The 23,205-nt window shown below is 42.3% G+C and overlaps 2 protein-coding genes across 2 annotated transcripts; one reads left to right on the top strand and one right to left on the bottom strand.

Annotated features, from left to right (window-relative positions):
• The first annotated feature begins 125 nt into the window (after positions 1-125).
• cyth4b (cytohesin 4b) lies at positions 126-11,382 on the top strand. Its single transcript, XM_076727744.1, has 13 exons — positions 126-259; positions 3,377-3,459; positions 3,575-3,639; positions 3,890-3,956; positions 5,028-5,146; positions 5,528-5,608; positions 6,430-6,542; positions 6,841-6,989; positions 8,477-8,588; positions 8,873-8,949; positions 9,460-9,531; positions 9,695-9,849; positions 10,509-11,382. Exons 1-13 carry the CDS (start codon positions 241-243, stop codon positions 10,588-10,590), a joined length of 1,194 nt encoding a protein of 397 aa, XP_076583859.1. The 5' UTR covers positions 126-240; the 3' UTR covers positions 10,591-11,382.
• A 3,155-nt stretch (positions 11,383-14,537) lies between these two features.
• On the bottom strand, positions 14,538-22,600 carry fam83fb (family with sequence similarity 83 member Fb). Its single transcript, XM_076728913.1, has 5 exons — positions 22,053-22,600; positions 17,862-18,029; positions 16,925-17,046; positions 16,014-16,753; positions 14,538-15,560 (listed from the first exon to the last, which is right to left on the bottom strand). Exons 1-5 carry the CDS (start codon positions 22,512-22,514, stop codon positions 15,514-15,516), a joined length of 1,539 nt encoding a protein of 512 aa, XP_076585028.1. The 5' UTR covers positions 22,515-22,600; the 3' UTR covers positions 14,538-15,513.
• Positions 22,601-23,205: the final 605 nt, after the last annotated feature.

The raw sequence follows: 23,205 nt of genomic DNA, 5'->3' as shown, positions 1-23,205 counted from the left end.
ACTTCCTGGACATGCAGTCAGGGTTTTATTTTGAAGGAGTTCCAACTATTTTTTTTTTCTTTCTGTCTATTTGCTGATGCCAGCTTGACATTGTGATGTATGGGGAAGAGGTGGGGTTAGAAAACAACATCTGCTTCATTTAAGTGTGACTGCATTATGTGCTGAGGTCGTCCGCATATCTTTATCTCAACTTTATGCAGCTGCTTTGGTGTTGCTAATTTTTCTTTTTTTTGGATATAAATGACTGATTTCCAAATGGGTAAGACCTATTTTGCTGTTCTTCCCTCCTTTTATTGCTTATTCTATATATGTATATATAGATATATATATATATATATATATATAGAATATTTTAGATGTCCACAAAGACAGCACTCGTTGGCATTTCTTGTGGTCTCAATAAATGTGTTGATATTTTAATTTGAGGAATAGTGTATTATGCTATTCACCTGTGTTAACTGTCTTTTAATTTATTCCTGCATATGATGAGGTAACTATCACGTCAATGTTCATCTAGTTGATATGTGTAACACTAGAGCCCCAGTTTGTGGTTATCAACCCAGTAGGGTTCAGACAAAAAACACAAAACCTTTTATCATAAATAATGTCCCAGCTGTTTGGGTTAACAACTTCCATTTCCTCCCTCTGTCATCTTTGTAGTTTAGAAACAGCTGTGATATAAAACTCCATTAAAAGTGAATGTCATTCTTTCTGGTGTGACCTGTCAGTGCGCTGTGAACAACAGGTGGTTCTTAAATATTTAGATTATTGGTGCTCAGTTCTTGGTGTTCCACTCGTCACCATCTGAACCCTGTGGTGAAACGATGCACAGCTGAAACAGGGAAGAGACAGTCTGACAAAGAGCTCACAGGACCACACACCACTGATAATAATACAAAAACAGAAGTCCCTATCTTTAGGTAGACGTTTAAACAACCCACCTTTAAAGTCACAGTACCAATCTGTTTAAGGTATGTCCACAGTTTTTTTTTTAGATTAAAACCAAGTCTAAGTGATGTAGATGAAGAGTTTGATGACTCTCAGCTTTGTTGCACAAGACGTGTAAAGGAAGGGTGGGGAAGTGGATGTCCTGTGTTCAGATCATTAACACCAAATGGCTCACTGATCACGACAGGAAGTGTTGGTCACTGCCATCTGGTTAACTATATATTCTACAAGGGTTGTTTCTCACTGTGGATAAAACTTGCAATCTTTTACCCACATGTTGGTGTCTCAAACTGTGTGAAACAGATGCCAACTGAGGGAGGCACCGCAGAGCTCATACTCGCAGGTCGAGTTTCACGATTGGCCTTCCAAAAACTCTTTGATGATGAGAATGGCATTTATATTACTTCTGTTTTTGTTTTGTGGAAACCGCTCTGTGCTTGCTGTCGTATGTGGAATGTAATTTTCTACCTTGCTCATCCTTCTTTCCAGAAGGAACAAATTCACCAGCTGAGTAAACTAACCACAAGGTTATGACATTCTTACGTGTGACGGTGTTAAAGCCAATCAAGGGAGGTTCAATAGAGTTCATGAGCTGGTGAGATACTCCAACATGGATGAGTTGGGAGTTGACTGAAGATTGTTTTTACATTCACAATTGCTGTTGCTGGAAAATCAAACCCGTAAACATGCATTGGATGCCTTTGCAAATTTAAAATTTTAACTTATATGGACGTCGTTTCTTCAAGCCATCTAGTAGAACAAAAAACCTCAGACCAGCAATATTAGCACATGAATCTGCATTAGAAGGCCATGATTACTTTGACAAAAACACAAATACGTTGAGCCGATTCCAAGTACTATCTATTACTATTTTTAAAGTGAAGTAGTTCTGATATTCCTTTCAAAATTCTGAGGGGAAAGTTTGAATTCTGTGAGAAACAGATGAATGTTGAGGCGGAATGTCCGATTCAGAGACCAAAGAATGTCAAATTCAGAGATCAAAGTAAGACAAATGAGTCTTAAGTCATTCTCAGAATTCAAATTTTATCTATTCTAGTGACTCAAGGGGTGACAATGTCTGTTGGCCGATCCATCGCTTTGATCCAGACTGAAATATCTCAATAACTATGAGATGGATATAACCAGACGTTTATTGTTCCCAGATAATGGCTCCTACAGACTTTAGTGATCCTCGAGCCACCAGCAGCTTGACATTTTTAGCATTTACTGAAATATGTACAAGTCCTGAAAGGATTGCCGTGACATTGGGTTCAGACATTCCTGGGGCCCAGAAGATGAAACCTAATGATTTCTGCGATCCCTTGACTTTTTCTCTAGCGCCACCATGAGGCTGACATTTGTGGTTTTGAGTGAACTATCTCAGCAAGTATTGAATGGATTGCCATGTCATTTCTTGCGTCCCCCCAGAATGAACTGTAAAAACGTTGGTGGTCCCTTCACTTTTCATCTAGCGCCATCATCAGGTCAAAATTTTCAATAGTTCAGCTTGACCAACTACCTGCAAAGCTCATTACATTCCTGTTCACCTCAGCTATAGTTTGTGGTTTGTGCTAAATAGTGTATGATAACATACTAGACTAAGATGGTGACCATGGTAACTATTACACATCCTTTGCATCAGTTGAGTTCATTTTTCAGCCACAGAGGTTGCTGCTTGATGTTACCAAGCAACCTTCACGTATTATTTCTTAAGAAACCACAAAGCCTAAAGGAAAACCTTTGTATGGTTGTGTAAGTTTTCATGATTCATACTGTGCACCACTTTTGTATTTCACTGAGCTTCTCTAATGTGGGAGTGAGGAGGATGGTGGTTGACAGAAATATGGCCTCCACAGCCAGTTAGCTGTGTTTCAGTATGTATCCATGTGTTTGCATGCTCACGTCTCATGTGTTTCAAGAAATGTATTTTTGGTTAGATTTTGCGGTGACACATGTCTTTCAGGTGAAAACCGCACCACCTGTCTCGCATATCTTCCAGGGAAACCTCTCTTCCTCATGCTGTGGTTAAATCTTTAAATATACAATGCATTGATACTGTATGTAGATTTATTCAAATCATGATACAGTACAACAAGTCTGTCTGTGAAGTGAGAGAAAGAAGGTGACTGCATACTGAAGTCCCACAGAAGGCGTTAAAACCTCGACAGTGAACACATTTCCTTTGATTTACAAAACGTAAAGCTTTCAAAACTAAAGAAAAAAGGTCGATAAATCCTGATTGTCTCCTTATTCAAATGGCAGAGCTTGGTTTCAAATCTTCTAATGTTTCAAAGGAAGCTGATGATTAGGCCATCAAAGTGGATTACAGCATTACTGTAACTGAATCTCCTGATATGTGCCTGATTGTTCGATGTGAATCTGAATTCCTGAGAATCTGTTTGACATTGTTGTTCCAATCTTTGTACAGTGTCCTCAGATTTTACAGCAGATGAGAGGATGGAGATTGAGAGCATTAAGACGCATAAGAAAGACCTTCTGGATGATATCCAGGTATACACACACACACACACACACACACACACACACACACAGACTCTCTGTTTTAATTTAGTCATTTTTGATGAAACAAATGCTAAAGACTTTTCTGTCATCCTGCTCTGTCCAGAAGTTAAAGATGGAGATCGACAACGTCATGGCGGAAATACTCAGCTTTGAGTCTGCAGAGGAAAAGTGAGTTTTAATGTGGGAGAACCCCACACCCACCTTACAAACCAGCCGTTGGTTTTATCCCGCTCCCCTTTTTATTTTTCTAATATTATTCATACAGTATGTTTCAGTTTCACAGTTGCTTTCTGACCATTTTCGCCCTGCTGTTCCACAAAATTTTACTTTGTGTTTACTCTGAGAGGACTTTAAAGAACTAGTTCAAGAAATGCTCATGCTTTATTCAATGTTTTATCCAATGTTGTTTTTCCTGCAGCAAGACCATAGAGAAGAGCAAACAGTTCTCAAATGGGAAGAAGAAATTCAACATGGACCCCAAAAAGGTGAGCGCCGACATGCGTGCATGTGACAAATGACTTCTTGCTCTCCTTGAATGGTCTGATAAGAACTTGCACATCTCACGGTGTGTCTCTGAGCCCCTTCTGAGAGTCACTGTATGGACTTCCTCTCACTTAACCACACTGGATCTGCTGTGAATCTGTGGACTGACACTGATGCAGGCCCACAGCACAGTTTCTGTGGTTTCAGTGACACGTCAAACTGAGTCCTGCTGTGGACACAAATGTTTGCAACAACAAATACAAAGTAAAAGCATTACTGCTTTTGCATACTGGAATAGGTCTACTCTGAACTGCAGGTGCTGGTTTAGTTTGTGAGGACTTTCAGACAGACTTGAACTTGTTTCTGTTTTATTTATATTTTCTTGTGTTGACAGTAAGACTTGGATAAGTTAAGATTTCTATATCAACATTAGAGGCAAATAATAAGCTTTCTAGCCCATATGAATGTGTGATATATTTAAAAGATAAGGGAAAACATAAACCAGCAGAAAAATCAGGTATATTTTCGTGTTTTTTCTTGAATTGATGGTGTGTGTTGGGAAAGAATCACAACTTCACAGACATGAAAAAACCTCTCATAGCAGTTTCAATATTCAGAAAATTTGCTCTCGTTTCTTTATTTCTGCAGACATGTTATGTTTACCAATGTTGACATGGGCATTAGAGGTTACTGCTTTCAGAGATCATTTGAGTTTTTATTTCCATACCAAATGTATTTTTAAGCATCCATTTCATCTCCAAACCCTGTGAAAGAGGAAGAGAAAATGGTTTTAAGGAATTGGGATTACAGAAACTGTGAGATCACTTGGTGTTACCAACTGGAGATGAGATCATTTTGAAACTAAGCACATTTGACCACAGCACAGGAGGCTGTGTGTGTGTGTGCGTGCGTGCGTGCGTGCGTGCGTGCGTGCATGTGTGCATGCATTAGGTGCATTTAAAGAAATCATAAACAGATATCAAGGGGAAGCACTAATATATATGTTCAGTAAACAATCTACTCTGTGTGTGTGTGTGTGTGTGTGTGTGTGTGTGTGTGTGTGTGTGATGCAGGGCATCAATTACCTGGTGGAGAATAAGCTGCTGGATGGAAGTGCTCAGTCCATTGCTGAATTCCTCTACAAAGAGGAGGGACTCAACAAGACAGCCATTGGAGAGTTTCTTGGAGAAAGGTGAGGAAGAGGAGGGTAGAGTGGAAAGACGGTAGCAAAAAGAGGATGAGCATGGAAGACAGAGGTGAGAGGTGATGAGGTATAGAAATACAGACAATAAGGAAAATGGCAGAGTAGCAAATAGGAAGAAAGGAAAATGGATGAGGAGGATGAAGGAGATGCAGAGGAAAAAAAGAAAGGTGGAGGAAGGGAAAGAAGCCATGAGAGAAGGAATATGGAGAGAGAGGGAAATGTTAAAAAGACCAATGAGAAGGTGATGGAAGAAGAAAGGGGAGGATAAAAGGAAACAAGTGATAACAGGAGGACAGAGAGACAGAAGGAAGGAACGAGAGAAAGAAGGAAAGTGAATGACGTCCTCTTCCTCCCCCATCTGTCCCACAGGGAGGAGCTCCACCTCCAGACCCTGAAGGCCTTCGTAGAGCTGCACGAGTTCTCCGACCTAAACCTGGTGCAGGCCCTCAGGTCAGCGTCCTTCATCTTCACTCCTGTCCCATCTTGTGCTCTCACTCATCATCATCATCATCACTCTCTTTTCAAGATTCACTTACAATCAGAGCCTCAATCAAAACACTTTACCAACTTAAAATGTGAATGTGCTTCCTTTTATTTGTGAAAGACGGGAAAAATAATGAAACAAAGACTAGCTAAGAAAGAGGGAATAAGAGCAAAGGCTGAAAAATAATACATCAAGACAGCGTTGACAATATTCAGTACTACAAAGGTCACTAAAATGAGTAACTGCTCAGATGAACTTTGGACTGGAGTGTCACCAGCCATAACTCTAGAGCGTTCAGTGAGCTTTCACCGAGAACCAGAGGGGCACTGTTAGCATAGAAATGTCATGTCACCAGTGGAAAGTAACACTCTGCCATCTGCGTCGGAGTTAGATGCAGACATGAAGGGGGCACTCCACCAATCAGATTACTCGTCATGGGGAGCGCTACTCATCTCTGAAAAACCAGCCGTTTGTGGCTGTGGAAGGGCTTCGTGATGACTTGCTTGTCTTCCACCTTTATGGAGGTGCAGTGCTAAATTGCTGGAGTGCCTTTTGTGAAATCAGTCCAGAGAAATAAAGAGTACAATCATTTTCTCTAAATGTTATGAAGAAGGAGGTTGCATTAAAATAAGTGTTCAGGTAAGGTCCCACTGTATCTTGCTTGTAACTGGGAAACACACACTCACTCCAGATGTGGTGCATCTGCAGTTCATATGGTGGTCACAAACATAAATAAACATGTAGACATGACATACAGAGGTTTATGTTAAAGTGTTGTGTGTGACAGACAGTTCCTGTGGAGTTTCCGTCTGCCTGGTGAAGCCCAGAAGATCGACCGCATGATGGAGGCCTTCGCCACACGCTACTGTGACTGCAACACACATGTCTTCCAGTCAACTGGTGAGCTTTACCAAGTATACATCTGTCCACTTCCTCTCTCCTCTTTTTGTGAATGCGTGTGAAAATGTGTGTGCATGTGCAGGAGGGGGCGTGTTTAAATGACCACATCGCCTCTCAGTTTGACTTTCTGTTTGTTCTTACCAGATGTTTCTCCTTTCAAAGACTCCATGTTAACTATATCACTTGACCCTTTCTGAACATCATGTTGCTTCCTCTTATTCTTTGTGTGTGTGTGTGTGTGTGTGTGTGTGTGTGTGTGTGTGTATGTGTGTGTGTGAAACTTCCTCTTAAAAACCAGACACGTGCTACATCCTGTCATTTGCCATCATCATGCTCAACACCAGCCTCCACAACCCCTGTGTGAAGGACAAGACCACTCTGGAGCGTTTCATCTCCATGAACAGAGGCATCAACAACGGAGAGAATCTACCCGATGACCTGCTCTCGGTGAGAACCACTGGCCAATCACAGTGTCCAGTCTAGACACCAGGAAGTGATAACGCAAGTGCTAAAACAGCTGAAATTTCAAGTTCAGGCCATCTATGTTTTTTTTCTTTGGAGATTTGATTACTATACTCAGCCCATGGCTCGGTACAATTCACAATACAAGGTCCACTTACTTTAAAGGATAAGGCTGACATTATTCCACTATTTTTTCCTATTGTCAACAAATGACAAGAGCAAAAACCAACCATGTGATAGCCAGCCATCTGTCAGTACTTCCCTACCCTGCCTTTGGATCTCCGAAACCCATTTGTTCCTTAAGACACAAATGTCTGAAAATAGCTAATGCATATAAAGCTTCATTACTGACTGTTTTCAGCCACCGGTTAGTACACCTGGTGTGCTAGAGAGTATTTATGGCAGCAGGATGCTGTGTGAGGGATTCAGTGCCCATGTTCATCAGAATGAAGGACCATGTTCCCCAATGCAACAGAGCAAATCATTTATGTTCTAGGACAACAGGAATATCAGGCTTTTGATACACAAGCAGAACTTGTTTGCAGTATAAGCCAGCGTTGCATTACTTACTTACACATTACACTAATATGATCCTTTTTTCCAGTAACAGCAGTGATTGAAATTCGTACACATGAGTACCTACTGTACTGTAGGTATCCAGCTGTGCTCTATTTGTGTGAAGCTACCAGGATGCAGGCTTTTCACCACATGCATCCAGCGTGTCAGGTGTGTCCATTTCAGGACACCAGATACGGCGAATAGAATTATTTAGGGTATTCAAGTGAATCCCTGCGCTCGATTTAGCAAACCAGGAAGTGTCGGCTTCATTTCTGAATGCGTTGTTTTCATTTTCCAAGCATGCAGTTTTATTTTTATAGAGTGGAAGCGACCACAAAAAGAGATTACACCTACTGTACACATCATTCTGTAATTAGTCTGTTGATGTGAAAACGAGTTGCAATTAGCCAAAAAAAAAAAATAAGGTAGCTAATACTTTGTGAAACCAGGCAGCACTTTCTCTGCTTGGGAAAAATAACACCGCTGTCACACATCATCTGGAACAGAAACACACACATGTAACCACATCCAGGTTGTTCTCAGGCCCAGTTTCCACCTGCAGGTCAGTCACACCTGACTGAGCCACTCTCCACAAGGCCATATGTCTCCTACTCTGAATATAAAGGGCAGAGCCTCTTTTTTTCTGCCTCTCCTTTTTATTCTTGCCGTTGTACAAATACATTTTCCCGGCGTGGGATCTATGTGACAGGAGTGATGTTTAACTGTGTCAGACCGTGGGCTGGTGTTAGATTAAAGATGTGTGAACACAATACAGATGATTCAGTGTCCCTCTTCACTGGAATCACACGCACACGCATGTTGAGTGAATGGAATTATAATGAGATGATGACAGCGATATTTCATCTGGCAATTTATGTCCTCATTGGGTTTTTTTCTTTTTTAACCCTGCACAGAAACTGTACGAGAGCATCCGCAACGAGCCTTTCAAGATCCCAGAGGATGATGGGAATGATCTGACTCACACCTTCTTCAACCCTGACAGAGAAGGCTGGCTCCTCAAACTTGGTAAAACACCTCTACAAAATAATCTTTCATGAAAAATTAGGGAAGTTTAAACAGATTTAAACGCTACATTATAGATAACTAAGCTTCTACATGAGCTTAAAAACAGGGAAGTGCAGAGGAAGCAGTGGCCTAATGGTGGAGTATTCACTTCAGTTTAACTTCAGTCAGCCCACAATGTTGGTCAGTTTGGTCAGAAGTTACACAACTTCTGAACGCTTGTCAGTTTCCGCTGACAGCACAGCAAACAACTGTGATCTTAATTTTTTGCTTCCTCTGCGTTCCAGGAGGTCGGGTTAAGACGTGGAAGAGGCGATGGTTCATCCTGACTGACAACTGCCTCTACTACTTTGAGTTCACCACTGTAAGGCTCCCATACTGCTCCTTTTAAGTCCTTAAGTTTATTGTCATTTTTATTTCTTTCTCCTGTCATTCAGTCAGGTGATCTTAAAGCGGTCATGGTGTGTGTTTTGGGCTTATACAGCACACAGCTTCAGCACAGTAGACATTAGTTTATTTTATTCACAGCAGCATCTACCAAGAAGTTCTAGGTGTGAAAACCTGATCAGGAAATGCTCATGAGTTATTTTTTGGACGTTATATGGGTCAAGGCTATTTTTGGCCACATGACACGAAAATGCAAGTGACGTTTTTCATCTGAAAGTTAATAATGGCCCCTCAGAGTCTCACATTCTTCTTTATCAGTGTAGAGTTTCCGTACGTTTTGGCTCCATAGTGTTGAGAATAAAAGTTATTTGTCTTGTCCTCTGCTTCTCTTCTTTTTGTGACAGTGCCATTTTTCCTCTCAGCTCTTCCTCCTTGCCCTCCTGATACATCGCCTGACTCACTCTGTCTCTTTTTAATCTGTCTGCAGGATAAAGAGCCCAGAGGCATCATCCCTCTAGAGAACCTCTGTGTGAGAGAAGTGCCGTATCCTCGCAAACCGGTAAGATCCTGTCAGCTGTGTCCTCTTTCAACACTGACAAAAGCAAATTCTTTTGTTTTGTATTGGCTAGGGGGCGGTCTGTGGATGTACAGAGCCCCAAAGTCAGATCAATCGATAGACCTACTGTATAGATTGATTGTCACATGGTTCTGGTGTCGTCTAGTACTGTCTGGAGCTGTACAACCCCAACAGCCGAGGGCAGAAGATCAAAGCGTGCAAAACAGAGACTGACGGCAGAGTGGTGGAGGGGAAGCACCAGTCCTACACCATCTGTGCTGCCAGCGCAGAGGAGAGAGACTCCTGGATCGAGGCCATCAGGTCAGACCACACAAACACACACTTATATGTGCGCAATTGTGCAAACGTCCACACAAATAGCGACAAATACATAACCAGACAGTACACTGTGTAATGATGCATGCACACATTCAGCTGCTCATTCCTGCAGTCCTGTTTGTTTGTGTTGTGCATAATTGTGAGGACCATTATTCAGCTGTATTACATGTAACCCGACTGCAGCACTTACCTGTGTGGGGTGAAGGTTTTAAGCCTGTCCACACCGAGCAGAACAGCTGGGTGAAGTCAGGTGTGGTCTGTTCTGCTGGAGACCACATCCAGTTGTGATCAGATCTCGTATTTTACTGTACTATGGAGTGCTGTGCCACACAGGATGTGGGAAGAGCATCATGGTAGTCACCACACAGTGCAAGCAAGGTTATTACTGCTTGCTGGGTGTAGTTTCTCTATAAAGCAAAACCTCCAACCTAACTTCTGCTTCTGTCATTAAAGAAGAAGCAGTTATAACCTACAACCAATTCTTTTCAGGAGTCAGGACCACCCAAAATGTCACAGTTCATAACAGTTCCTCACTACAATGGCTTCAAACTGAAACTGGTCGATAGATACAAGCCCACACATACGCACACTAACATCGTGCATCAGCATCTCTATAACATAATCTTCTTTACTTCAAACAGAGCTAGTATCACCAAGGATCCATTCTACGACTTGGTCTCAGTCCGTAAGAAGAAGGTGATAAACCAAGCTCCTCAGGACTGAGCTGTTCAGCGCCCCACATGGACATTTATGGTACTGCGCCACAGTGGGATTCATTCCCCTTTTAAGTTGTGTTTAACACCCAGCAACACATCTGAGGGAGGACACTGGAGACGAGACACTGACGGTGCTTGTTCAGGCTAAAAGAGGGACTTCTCTTTCCACTTCTCTCTTTACAGACTGGACTAAACTGTGTCAAAGGGGAAAACGTTGACTCACTTTTGTTGCTCTCACTCTCAGTCTGACAAGATACAAAGAATTTATTGACAGAACTGAATCTTTGTCAGAACATGTTGCAGCCTGAGCTGTGTGTGGATATTTCTGTTTTGCTCTTTATGGAATTGTAAAGAAGTGGCTGTGTATTTATGCACTCTCTATCTTTTACCCAAGTGGCAACCTCCAGGGCTGAAAAATGAAGGCATCGCAAGGGTACCGAAAGCAATTCCCATAGACCCCCATATTAAAATGGCCAACTTTAGAGCAGAAACAAACATGTTTATAGCCTGTTTGCGCTCTATACCTAATGTCCTGTTACAGGCGTTGAATTTTTACATGACCCATGGCCACTTTGAGTGATAACTAACTGCTCTGACCATTTTTGGATTAGCCAGGAGTTTAGCACTGCCAGGACTCACAATGCTCTGCAGAAACCTATGGGTGACATTACATAGACTATATCTACTGAGAAGGTGATTTTTGGTTGATGTCTGTCTGCTCAACAAGATATAGTTGGCTCAAGAACACAAATTAAGCATGTGATTTCCTGCCAGTTCTGTGTACTGCATGCTATAAAAAGACGAGACGTTTCTCAGCTTCCTATCAGTTCTCAGTAGGCTCTAAAATGGATATTTACAACTACACAAATACATCAGACCAGGCAGAATACATCAAATTTGACAAATGCACACATGAATCCAACAAAAGACACCCACTACCAACACACTGTCAAACTTTACATGCACAAACACACACACTCAGGTACAGCACAGTCTGGATGTTCTATTCAGTTCTGTCTTGGCTGAGGGGACAAAACTCCTGCTGAGCTTCAGTTTCTTCCATGCCAGCGACCTGTAACGGCGTCCGGATGGGAGGAGCACAGTACTGGTACAGTAGTGACAGTAAACGCTTTGCTCCTGTGCAGAGGGTCATCATGCCTTGCATAGAAAGAGAGCTCTACACCATACGCTGTTACACTTACTTGTCATCTGATGACTGCTTATGCTTCTTTTTGTAATAGATATATTTTCAAACATTTTAGGGAATCCATTTTTTGGTTGTTGTAAAATTCCAAGTACTTTATAGAGTGACAACGAACATGAGTTCTGGTCAGACCAAGCCTGCGTTTGTTTGTGTTTCGCCTACTGTTATTAGCACAGTGCTATAAGTGCAATATGCCCTCTGTCTGCTTTGATGTAAATTAAATGTGCAGACTCTATATGAAAGACACCGTTTCACATTCTTAGTATTGTAGTTGTTATGTTGTCACAAATGAATTATTTAATAAAAAGTATTTCAGGTACCTGTTGACATGGATCCTGTTTGTGGTTTAAGTGACAGCTGCGTTAACAGTTGAATGCACTGTGAAACCATCAGACCACGCCTCACTTCCTCATATTTACTGTCTCTCTGTATGTGTTGTATAGTGTTCAGTTCACATCCTTGTTTGTGTTTCTTGAGGGGTGAAGCACTGAAAGCACCTTTGCGGTTTAATGCAATATCACACATAGAGGTTTTAAAATCATCTAATTTAATCTCAGTGGCAGTTATGTACAGCCTCCTCTGGCTCATTTGATAATTTCTCATATACCAGAAACATTATTTTACACCTTGTTCTTGATGTTGTATTGATTAGATGTCAAGGATAAAGCAGGCTATGTTTGGTTGAAAAGGTAAAGTTTTCAGTTTTCATCTAGTTTTGCAGCAGGTCCAAACGACACATTGAAAAAACGGTTTTAACATTTGACCTACATCCGGTTAGACATCACCTGAAAATGACCACACTAACTGAACTACGAGTGTCCTGTACTGTGTTTATTGTAATTAATTTTCACTCACCGTTCTTCACCAAGAGTCGGTGTTTATCCTCAAGGGTCAAAAACGCTTTTTTGGATGTTTACTCTTAAGGTGGATTACTGTGCCCTCTGCAGTCAGCAGAGCGTGTTCTACGACATCTCTGTGCTTGCTGTGGGCATCTGCAAAATACAAATAATACGGGAACCTGCTCATTAAGATGCTGCTCTAGTGGTCAAAAACTTCACAAGGAAGCACACAGCAGAGGATCTACGTGGTGCTTTTGAGGTCCCCGACTATGTAAAGCCAAAGTAAAAAGCATTACAATATCCCATTCAATTAGAGGTCAGTTGCATATCTTCAATATTATTTAGTTTTACTCCCAGAAACATACAAGTAAAACTAGCTCTACAAAGTTCACCATTAAAGGGTCATTATTACTCTTTCTGACGAAGTTTTCAGCCTAAATACTGTTGATTCCCTCTGTGACGCTTATCAAAGCGGTGACCGACCATCTTTTCACGATGCTACGTTAGTTAAGCTTTCTGAAACACTAAACGGGTTCACAGTTCATTGAGCAAAAGCCACGCTTAGAAAAGCAGAATTGCATATTTCTACTATGTAATCTTGCATCACTAGGTAGACAAATACCTCAGAACAGTGAAAAAAGGTGATCTGTGGTGTCCTACTGAAGAATAAATGGCAAACATATCTGCTAACATTTGGATCAGTTTAACTGTACAGTTCATCTTGCAATGATCTCACAAGATCTGACCCGTAATTTAATTTTCAGTTATTTCCCATGAGAGAAGACAGTCACAATGCTTTAGGATAAACATTTAGATGCAATGCTCACAGGAAATAATATTTTTATGCCTGCTGTGTGTCAGTAAATTTAGTGTCACATTGTGTGAGAACGCCTGTTCCTGCTGCAGCTTTGACTTCCTGTTTCAGTGTTGCACCACATCTCCACCCTCCTCCTTTACCCCCCCCCTCTACTCAGCTGTGAGCTCTGCGCAGGCCTGTGGTTCCTCTCTGAGGTCTGGGCCGTTAGCAAAGACCCAGAGAAGAGGAGCCCATCAGCTGTCCTGCTGAAGTGTTGAGGTCGGACTGTGAGACACCACTAGGTGGCGGTCAAATCAAAACGATGCCTCTCACGTTTGCACAGAAGCAAATAGCTTCCTCAGGATTTCACAAAGATGTGACCCTTCTCCCATTCCCCCCCCCCTTTTTTTTTTTTTTTTTAACATTTTCTTTGTGAAACTATGTTCCTGGTGGTTTTCATCAACTGTCCTCTGTTATTTTGAAGCCTAAACTATTTTACACAATGTGGACAATAAAGTTCCTCAACTAACCTAACACAAAACTAGGTCTGTATTAAACTGGTAGTTTTCAGTCTAAAAACACTAAACCACTCAAACATATATATACAAAAAAAATCTTAATGGCACCTTTTAGAGTTTTCCTTGTCGGAAACCTTTTATTAAACACAACAGACGAGGTCCCACAGCATGTCAGTGCATCCAACAGGCATCGAATGAATCCTTTGTAAAATTCTTTAATTGGTAAGATTCGTTAAAAGGTAAATACGGACAACATAGAAAAATAAGAAAGGTTTGAAGAACTATCTTGTAAACACAAAATGACCCCCAACACCACCTCACTGAAAAACATAATTCCTCTGTGCAAAAGTAAGAATCATCCACGGTCTGACAACGTCCTGTTTCAGGTTGCTCGTGATCACAGTGCTTCTCGCCCATCTTTGCAGTGGAGTCTTGCCTTTTTAAAGGACAGGCGTGGGTTACAAATAATTCCTGATCAGGGAGAATTAAGTCTGCCTGTGTGCCTCATGGCCATTTGGATGTTTGACAGGCTGTGTTTCATTTGTAAACTCAGACAGCTGCTTTCTTTATCCTTATTCACAGTGTTTGCACTGCCCCCCTGCTACACAGCGAGCGAGTGGCCGTCTTGATGACACTGCAATGAGTGTAGCTGCTTCATACTCTTTTCTGCTTGTCTATACATTAATCTCTATTCTTTCATTGACATTGCACATATGTCTGAATTCATGTAGTACTGATATCCATGCAAAAACATTCCTCACGGATGAGTCCTTCTCCTTCTGCATGCTCGACTCGCCTAAAGCCAGCAGAGTCTTTCCTGTAGGTGAGAACACGTCTCACATAGATAAATGTGCCACGTATGTGAAAGGACAACTGGGGACAATGGACTTGATTCTGTGGACACTGTCTGGAGTTCATATGAAAAAAACAGCTTTAGTGTCTCTGCTGTGTATTTGTGATGTGCAGCACAATGAAGCAATCCAGCTGCCTCACGAGGTCACGTGATTTGGGCAGCAGCTGCTTCACATGACCTGAGAGTGGCAGTCGGTGGTGATAATGCACCTCTGCTGCATCTCTCTTATTCTCAGTTTTACTGGTTTTTAAATTGACGTGCTGTCTCCTGAGAGGCAGTTGTTTTTGTTTGTTTGGAAGATCCAAATATAGGAAGAAATTAAAAGTGTGATGAAGGATCGAACGGTATGGTAATTTAAACCATTTCTTAATTGAATTTACATCACTGTATCGTGATATATACCCTTACCGTGATATAAAATAACCATGATAGAAGATACTGGCCGTATCGCCCACCTCTGCTCTCAAATATACACTTTACAACTATGCAGTCAGGAAATATGACACCAAACCTTTCTTTCTGATTACTGATTTTACATTTGGCCCCAAGCGTGTACAATCTGCATGTCTCAGTACTTGAAGGAGTTCACATTCATCTGGTCTTTCTGTTAAGGCACTGCATAAAGTACTTAAAATCTAAAATCAAAGGTGACTGGTTTTAAAGAAATCACTTGAACGATGTGTTACTTGGCTCTGTGGTCTGAGGGCAGGCAGGTTCCCCTCATGACACCGTGCAGGCTTGTTTTTCTTGACGTTGACTCTTAATACCTGTGAGAAAAAAAAATAGTAACATAATTATAAAAAGAAACTGGTGAGGTGAGAGACATTATGTAGAATTCATGCCTCAGGATCCATAGAGGAACAGGTTTCCATTAAATGACTAAATATTGGACCAAACCAGCAGTACTGAGGAGTATATCAAATAAAAAAAACTATAAACTATAAAATAAAGAAGGATTAGATCAGCACTTTCCAAACCTCTTGGCGTGTGTCACTTCTAAAAGATAACCCACTGTGAACAGTTACTACCCTGACTCCGACTTCTTTGGAATCAGGGTTGTACATGATTTATGTCTCCAGATTGTGACTGAGCCCAAGAGCTCTCAATCTGCCTCCCTGTCCCATGACCCCTCAGATTTACCACAGGTTGGGAACCACTCGATAAAGATATTTTTTGATTCTGGATTCGATCTGTGTTTATCCACTTTACTGCTGACTTACTCTTGTTGTCCTGTGCAGTGTTGACAGTTTGCTCAGAGTTTGTCCTCTGACCTGCCTTAGACAGCTTCTTACTCCTCCGCTTGGATGATTTCACAGTAACCTCAAAGTTATCCTGGTTCTCATCAGTCCGATTGGTTTCTGTGGGTGAAGGGCACGTACTGCCCGCCAGGCTGTTCAGAGAAAGCTTACTGGATGATTTCATTTTAGAGAATTTCCGCATCCAGTTGGGCAACCCCTTCTTGTTCTGCGTGGCTCCTTTGGACCACTTGAAGCTTTCGCTCGGGGCTTCTGACAGCATCAGACTCAACCGGTTCATCTTCTCACTGCTGGACAACCTTGGCCTTCCCGGGTCTGTCTCCTCAGGAGCCTCAGCCAGAACTGACCCTCTCTTGGGTCCGCGCTCCTGCAGAGACCCCGGTGGACGTGGGGCATTGCCAAACACCAGCGAGTACTTGGGGTTGTAGTATTTGTGTGCAGGCACCTGGATGTCAGCTTTCCGTGAATCCCCTAAGCTGACCTGAAAGCGGGATGTGGTCGCTGGTAAAGGCGGCCGTATGGACCCCGATTTGGAGCGTATTGTCGCAGTCATCTTAGGTGGCGTGACGTGGAACTCCTTGTAGAGGTCCAGCTTCTCAGAGATGGCATAAAGTTCACGGAAGTCCAGGTCGAAGAAGTCAACCACCTGTCCCGTCATCACAGTGATCATGTTTCGGTCCATACGAGACGTACACCAGGAGAAACTGGGACAGAGACAAATAGCATTTAGCTCAAAGCTTTTGTTTCTACAAGAAATTTTGACAATTTTGGTGTATATTGGTGCTTTGAATGATTTTCTGAATAGTCACCAAAGACAGAAATGTTCACACCTTACACATCGGAGCTTCAGTTCAATTAAATTCTTAAGACCTCACCTGTACGAGCCAAACATGACTTTGTCCCCGTCCACCAGCATGTATTTATAACAGAGTGCACCAGGCAGTCTACCGAAGGACAAGCCGAAGCCGACTCCATGAAGTGATCTGGCTCTGATGTTCTGCAGCCACAGAGGGTCACAGTCAGACCATGGACAGAAAATCAACACAGCCAGCAACATCAACAGGGTGACATTGTACCAAAGGTTGGAAGAGACAGTTAGTCGGGACCCCTACCCTGAAAATCAATGCACCACAGCCCTCCACTTGCTGGAGGAATTCAGCCAAAATGGCCAGTTGATGTTTAGCACAAGTCCTGCAGGCTGCCTCTCATCACTGCAGCCAGTCTTAACTGTAGTTTAGACAGGGCTCAAATGTATGTATACACGTAATGTCAAATAAAGCTAAACTAAGGCAATGAGAACCTAAAGAAATGTGTTCAAACTTAACTAAAATGCAGTAAATGCAAAATGAATGATTATCAGGATATCTGTATGATCAGAACCACAGCACCATGCTGCAATTATCCTGTACAGATACCTCTTTTATGATGGCACTGATCTGTGTTAGAGTCATTTTATCTCATTTTTCATCTTATCTGCAATTGTTTGGCCTCTAACAGCAGCTTTTACCAGCATACCATTACTTTCATGCCAAACTAGTTTTGTTTTAATGTTTGGACATGCTGTTATAGGAAATGGCATCAAATTCATATCTGTTATCTTCCAAAAGTTTGCCTTTTATGCAGCAGAATTCCAGAGTCTTTGGCTGCTAGCCCAAATTATTTCCTTAGAGCAGTAAACAGTGAGTATAATAAAACAAAATAAGAAACCTTTGACTCTTTGATTTTATGGTGGCTGTCTGTAAAATGTGTCCAGGGTCATTCTCTCGCTAAATGTCAGTTCTAAATTCATCTCCTATGTAAGTGCCGTCTTACCCGAAGGTGCTGTGCGCCAATCTGCAGCCTGGAGCACATATCCAGGAAGTGCGGCACACCTTGGTTATCCAACAAGATGTAGACGGGCACGGAGCGACGGTTGGCTGCATCCATCAGGTCCTGCAGGATCTGGAGGTCAGTGACCAAGTCCATCACTATCGCTATGACCTGCAAGACAAACAGTTGAATAGTTTTATTTTAGAGGCGACAACAGCTGCAGGGGGGCTGTTAGTGCCTGATGAGCGCAAAGAGAAGCCAGACTTGGAAAAGTGCAAAAACAAACAAAAATATACATTTAATTGAATTTCATTTGGCATTTAAAAAACACAGATGATTCTAACAATTGTGCTTGGGAGACCAGTAACTGACACATTACAGTAAGAGAGTCAGCTTGAAATAAAGGCACGAATCAGTTTTCAGCATGTTTTTGATTTAGAAATGTTCAGACTTTATCTGTGTGATAATACAACAATGACGTGATAATATGACTCGTGATGTAACAACTTCACTTCGTGCTTCATGTTATGTAATCCTTTTGTAAACAAACCAAACAAAGGACTTTTAGGAAATTTCTCTCCGTTGAGTCAGATTTTATCATGGATGAAAGGAAGAAAAACACAGTGTAACCACTGCAAAAGCAGCTCTGTTACTCATCCATGTTACCTCTCTAAAGCGAAGAAAGAAAATACAATGAAACGCTTTTGAGCAGAATGTCTTTTGAGACAGCGAACAAAGAAACCAGCAGAGGAAGCTAATCTGCCTCACTGAAGCACTTTGCCACCCAGTGATCCGCTCACCCTGAGGCCACACCGAAGAGTCGTAGCTGCTGGTCTTGCAGCCAAACAGACAAAACCACTGTCTTATCCCTCCGCTGAGTTCCAGTCAGAGACTGAGCTTTACAACAACAAAAGGGGATCAGCTGAGGAATTTAGGCTCTTAAATCCGGCTCTGTCTTAAGAGGTGCTTCCATACAGCTTTGCTTTCTCCTGTCAGAGCGTTGGAATTACGAGACGTTTGCACTTCGCTTTGACCAAATAAAGGAATTCATGAGCCAGCGGTTAAAAGAAGTTAAAATAAGAAGCGTCAGGCAAAACCAAACAGATGTGAACTTTTACACTTTTCTGCATCTAACTGTAAAAATGACGACAAAATTCTGACAGTTACTGAAAACCAATACAAAGGAGTCCAGGGGTTAAAATCACTGTGTCCAACTGAGCTATATATGATAGTTTTTGTTATATTCTCTTAAATATACAGCATAAATTGATGAAGGTCAACGACAAAAAGCCGTAACAAGTGTTAAGTCAGTCAAGAGGCCGGTTAACCCTCCTCCCAAATGAATGGAACAAACATACTGTTCTGGTCATTTTGCCAGTCATGTAGCCAATTTCATTCAGAAAACTGTGATTACAAACACCAGCACTCACTGCTGGTGCTCTCAGGTGGAGCAGTGACGTCGCTCACACCATTTGAGAAAGACGCCATGGCAAGCTGCGATTGGCCAGGCTCCATTGAGTCGTCTCGGCCTTTTTTAAGCTTCCTTTTACAGTTAACGTGAACACTTATTCACCCAGAAAACGCTCAGAAAGACACTGAGGGTTAGGTCCATCAGAGATGTGAAGAGTAGGCATAAAAAACAGAGACGGTCCTTTCAAACATGTAAGGACATGTTCAGTCCAAGCAGATGATGAAGGTTTAGGAAATGTGTAATACTCAGCTGTTCCACTGTTCCCTGAAAAGCAAAGTCATGGAAAAAGTGTCTCTTTTAATTTGCAACAAATGTTCCTCTGTGGGGCCACAAAGGCCTGCAGTTACCACCCAGCAGACAGACAAGCTGGGACATGTGTGGACAGCAGACAGTGCTTTCTGACAGGATCACCTCCGAGTAAAGTGAGAAAAAAAAAAAAAACAGCCGATTAGAAGAAAACTGATATCTGCGTGCCAAGATAGGCACGTTGGTTCCTGGAGAACTTGTTGCTCAACATATGTTATCTCAAGTGTGTGTGTGCGGGTGTGTGTGTCTGTTATTATTTTAAGATGAGCTCCTTCCCCTCCTAATAAACCACCAAAAGAAAGCTGGTATGTTCGACACATTCCACAGATGGACACCAGGCTAAACAACCGGCTGCATGTTCAGTTTGCTTCTGTCTCTGACAACTTCAAGAAACACCAGAGAGACAGAAAAACCTTTCAGAAAGAGTGTGAAGATAGGGATGTGGGGAGCCGGGTGGCCAGTTCCAATTACTGTCATACGGAGGACAACATGAAAAGAGGAAGTGAACTAGTAAACAAAACACTTAGCTGACTGCCTGATGCCCAACATGACGAGGCAATAACTGGAAGGCTGAACAACCAGGAAGCAAGATAAATACGTACAGACTGAGGTGCGTGCTGTAAATCACTTTCTTTACAAGAAGCATGGAGGGAGGAAAAGAGCAGCCTTTAAAGGGCCAGTGATCGTGTATCAGCACTTCAGGTATAGCAGGTAGAGTGTGAACTCTTTAAAACCAGGAAGGAAAGATAAGAACAAGATCAAGTAAAAGAAAACAAAGAGTGAGGAGGAAGGGAAAGATGGAAGAAAACTGAGGGGGAATTAATAAATGAGTTACATAATGAAGCCAATCAAAACAGTGCGAGTGCATAATGTGACACGCGTCCTTGACCCAGTTTTTAAGAGGCACAATGAGCCCGAGCCCGTCCCTGTGCGACTGTGAGCGGGCGGAACAGATGACTCAGCTGAGCTCCGGCAGCCTCTGAGTAAACATGACGAAGGGCAAGTCAAACACACAGAGCTCAGCTCAGCTCAGCTCAGCTCACAGCTACTGTGTGAGGAGGCATTTATCACACAGCATGAATTCACCTCACCTGGGATTTGTGCAACTGAATGAAATGCTTAAAAACGGCAGATTGGTTTTGTAGTTTGTACAAGCAAAAGTTAAAAAAGGCAGGGAACGTGTTAGGTAGGTATTATTAGTATTATTATAACATGTAGAATATATGGCCAAAAGTATATGGACACCCCTGTCCACATCCTGATTTGTCCTCTTGGGTTGGTTTTCATGGTTTGGGCTTCTTCATTCCAATTAAAGGAAATATTAATGCTACAAGATGAACTTGTGTTTTTAGACGATAGTTTGCTGCCAGCTTTGTGGCAACAGACTGGAGAAGAAGAGTCGATCAAAAGAAAATCAGAAACGGGATCTTGGCTCCGATGAGGCCGTCCTCCATGCACGTGATTAACTGATAATTATACCAGATAATTACACCCTGTTAAATGCCCCATGGTTTTGAACAGACGAGTTCAACCACTGAACATCCTCATGTCCACATACTTTTGGCCACATAGTGTAGCATTGTTCCAACAGAAGATGACCTTCAATGAACCCTTCCTATCCCTGAATTATTTTGGTAAGCTTGACAAACTTGTTGGCAAACCTGCCAAGCTTTTAAATGTCACAAACACCATCATCATTACGAAACAAGATGTGTATCGTCTTTGCTGTGTGTATATTTTTATCACATCTTTTATTTGTGGTTTGCTTACTAGCGTACTAACAAAACCTGTTGTCCCTTATTTGGCCTCATCGACTGAGGTTTAGCTCAATACATCACATTATTTCTGCCTCAACAGCATCTTAGTGTTTCCAGACAATAACTACATGTCCAGTTTATACATGTGGTAATTCATCCTGACAATAGTGTATGTGAGTGTGTGAGTTATGGATGCAATGCCGCTGAGGTGAACTGGGCCAAAGGAAATTACAGGATTCAAGCAGGTAATAAAAGCATAATAACTTCCTGTATAAACTACATTCTTTCACTTCTTCAATCCCTCACACACATTTGATCTCTGCTCTTCATCTGACTTATTCAGCCAACTGTGCTCACCATAAATCTGTCATCTTCCATCACAGGAGTTCACAAATCTTTCTTCTTCATCTCAAGTTTCTCCATCATCATCATCACACCTTCCACATGAACCGTAGTTAATTGGGTAAAAACTGAGATTTGCTTCGTATAGTCATAATTGCACTGATTTTATCAGTGTTGTTCACATTGTATTGTGTTTATTATTATTATTAATAATATTATCATTAGTAGTAGTAGTAGTAGTAGTAGTAGTAGTAGTAGTAGTGTTAGGCTGAAGCGCTACTCATGTCCTCTTGTCCGTCATGTCTCTGTCCTCCTCACCTTTGTGGCCTCCTGGATGAGCCGTCGTACCACCTCCTTGATGTGAGGTCCGTTTTCTTTAGGCGGGTGTGTGTGCACGGCCACCCGGGTCACCCCTCTGAAGAACCCCCCGCTGGGCCAGCCGATATCCAGCGGCGGCACCTCGGTGTCCGACATCTGGGGCCAGTAGGTGGAATGGACCCCTGAGTCCGCGTCGGACGCGGACGGCGACGCCTTGCTCCCGCTGCCATCACCCGAGTCGTACTGGCTGAAGGTGCTGGTCAACACTTTGACTTCTCTGGCCGACAGAAAGTCTTTCATGTTGTCGTCTTTGAGTCGGGTTTTGAAGGCGCCGTCGCCATTCTTGAGGAGCTCCTCGATGGCCGCGCGCTGCTCCTCGCTGTAGTAAAACTCCGGTCTGGACTCCGGGATCTTGGCTCCGATTCGGCCGTCCTCCATGCACATGAGCTGGGATTCGGCCATGGCTGTGGCTGCTCCTGCTGGAGCTCAGAAACTGTGGCACACCCTGTTGGATCCCGTTAATGGTGATCTACCTGTGTGTGACGCCAGGAAAGTTTGCTTACCTGGCCGGGACGGAGTGAGGAGGGGCACGAGGCAGAACACCCATGCTGCCTTCAAGTGCAAATGGAATAAACAGCCACTAGCATACTGGCGCGCCGTAGAGAGACTGCTAAAATGAGTCAATTACCGGGCCTGGATCTCTTGTGAGAGGTGGCACAAATATAGTGACAGATATCTGATCGATGATCTTGTCTCAGGATGGCAACTTCCACTTTTAAATCCAAATATAAAAGCAGACTGTTACGAACGCTTTTACCGATTTGTATAACAACAAAAACATTTTCTCTGAGTTAAAACAAAACAGAATTTACACAAAATTTCTTGTTTAGTTGGAATCTCATATATTTTTCATGATGGAAGTCTTTACAGTTAACTGCATCACACTGTAGACATTTCTTGCCCTCAGACAATAGTGTTACGGATCCAGGCAGCGTATTCTGGATTGCACAGGTCCATGAATGCAGCACATTTCCGACACACATTATTGGGATCGCCAAGAAAAGAAAAGACGCCGTAAATGTTGTCTTTGTGCACCTCTCCTCCACCAGAATCTCCCTGTGAGAAAGAACGATATTTTTTGTGACATAATTTT

Source organism: Chaetodon auriga, chromosome 4 (genome assembly GCF_051107435.1).
Source record: "Chaetodon auriga isolate fChaAug3 chromosome 4, fChaAug3.hap1, whole genome shotgun sequence".
Lineage (NCBI taxonomy): Eukaryota > Metazoa > Chordata > Actinopteri > Chaetodontiformes > Chaetodontidae > Chaetodon > Chaetodon auriga.
This window is presented reverse-complemented; position numbering and strand designations above follow the sequence as displayed.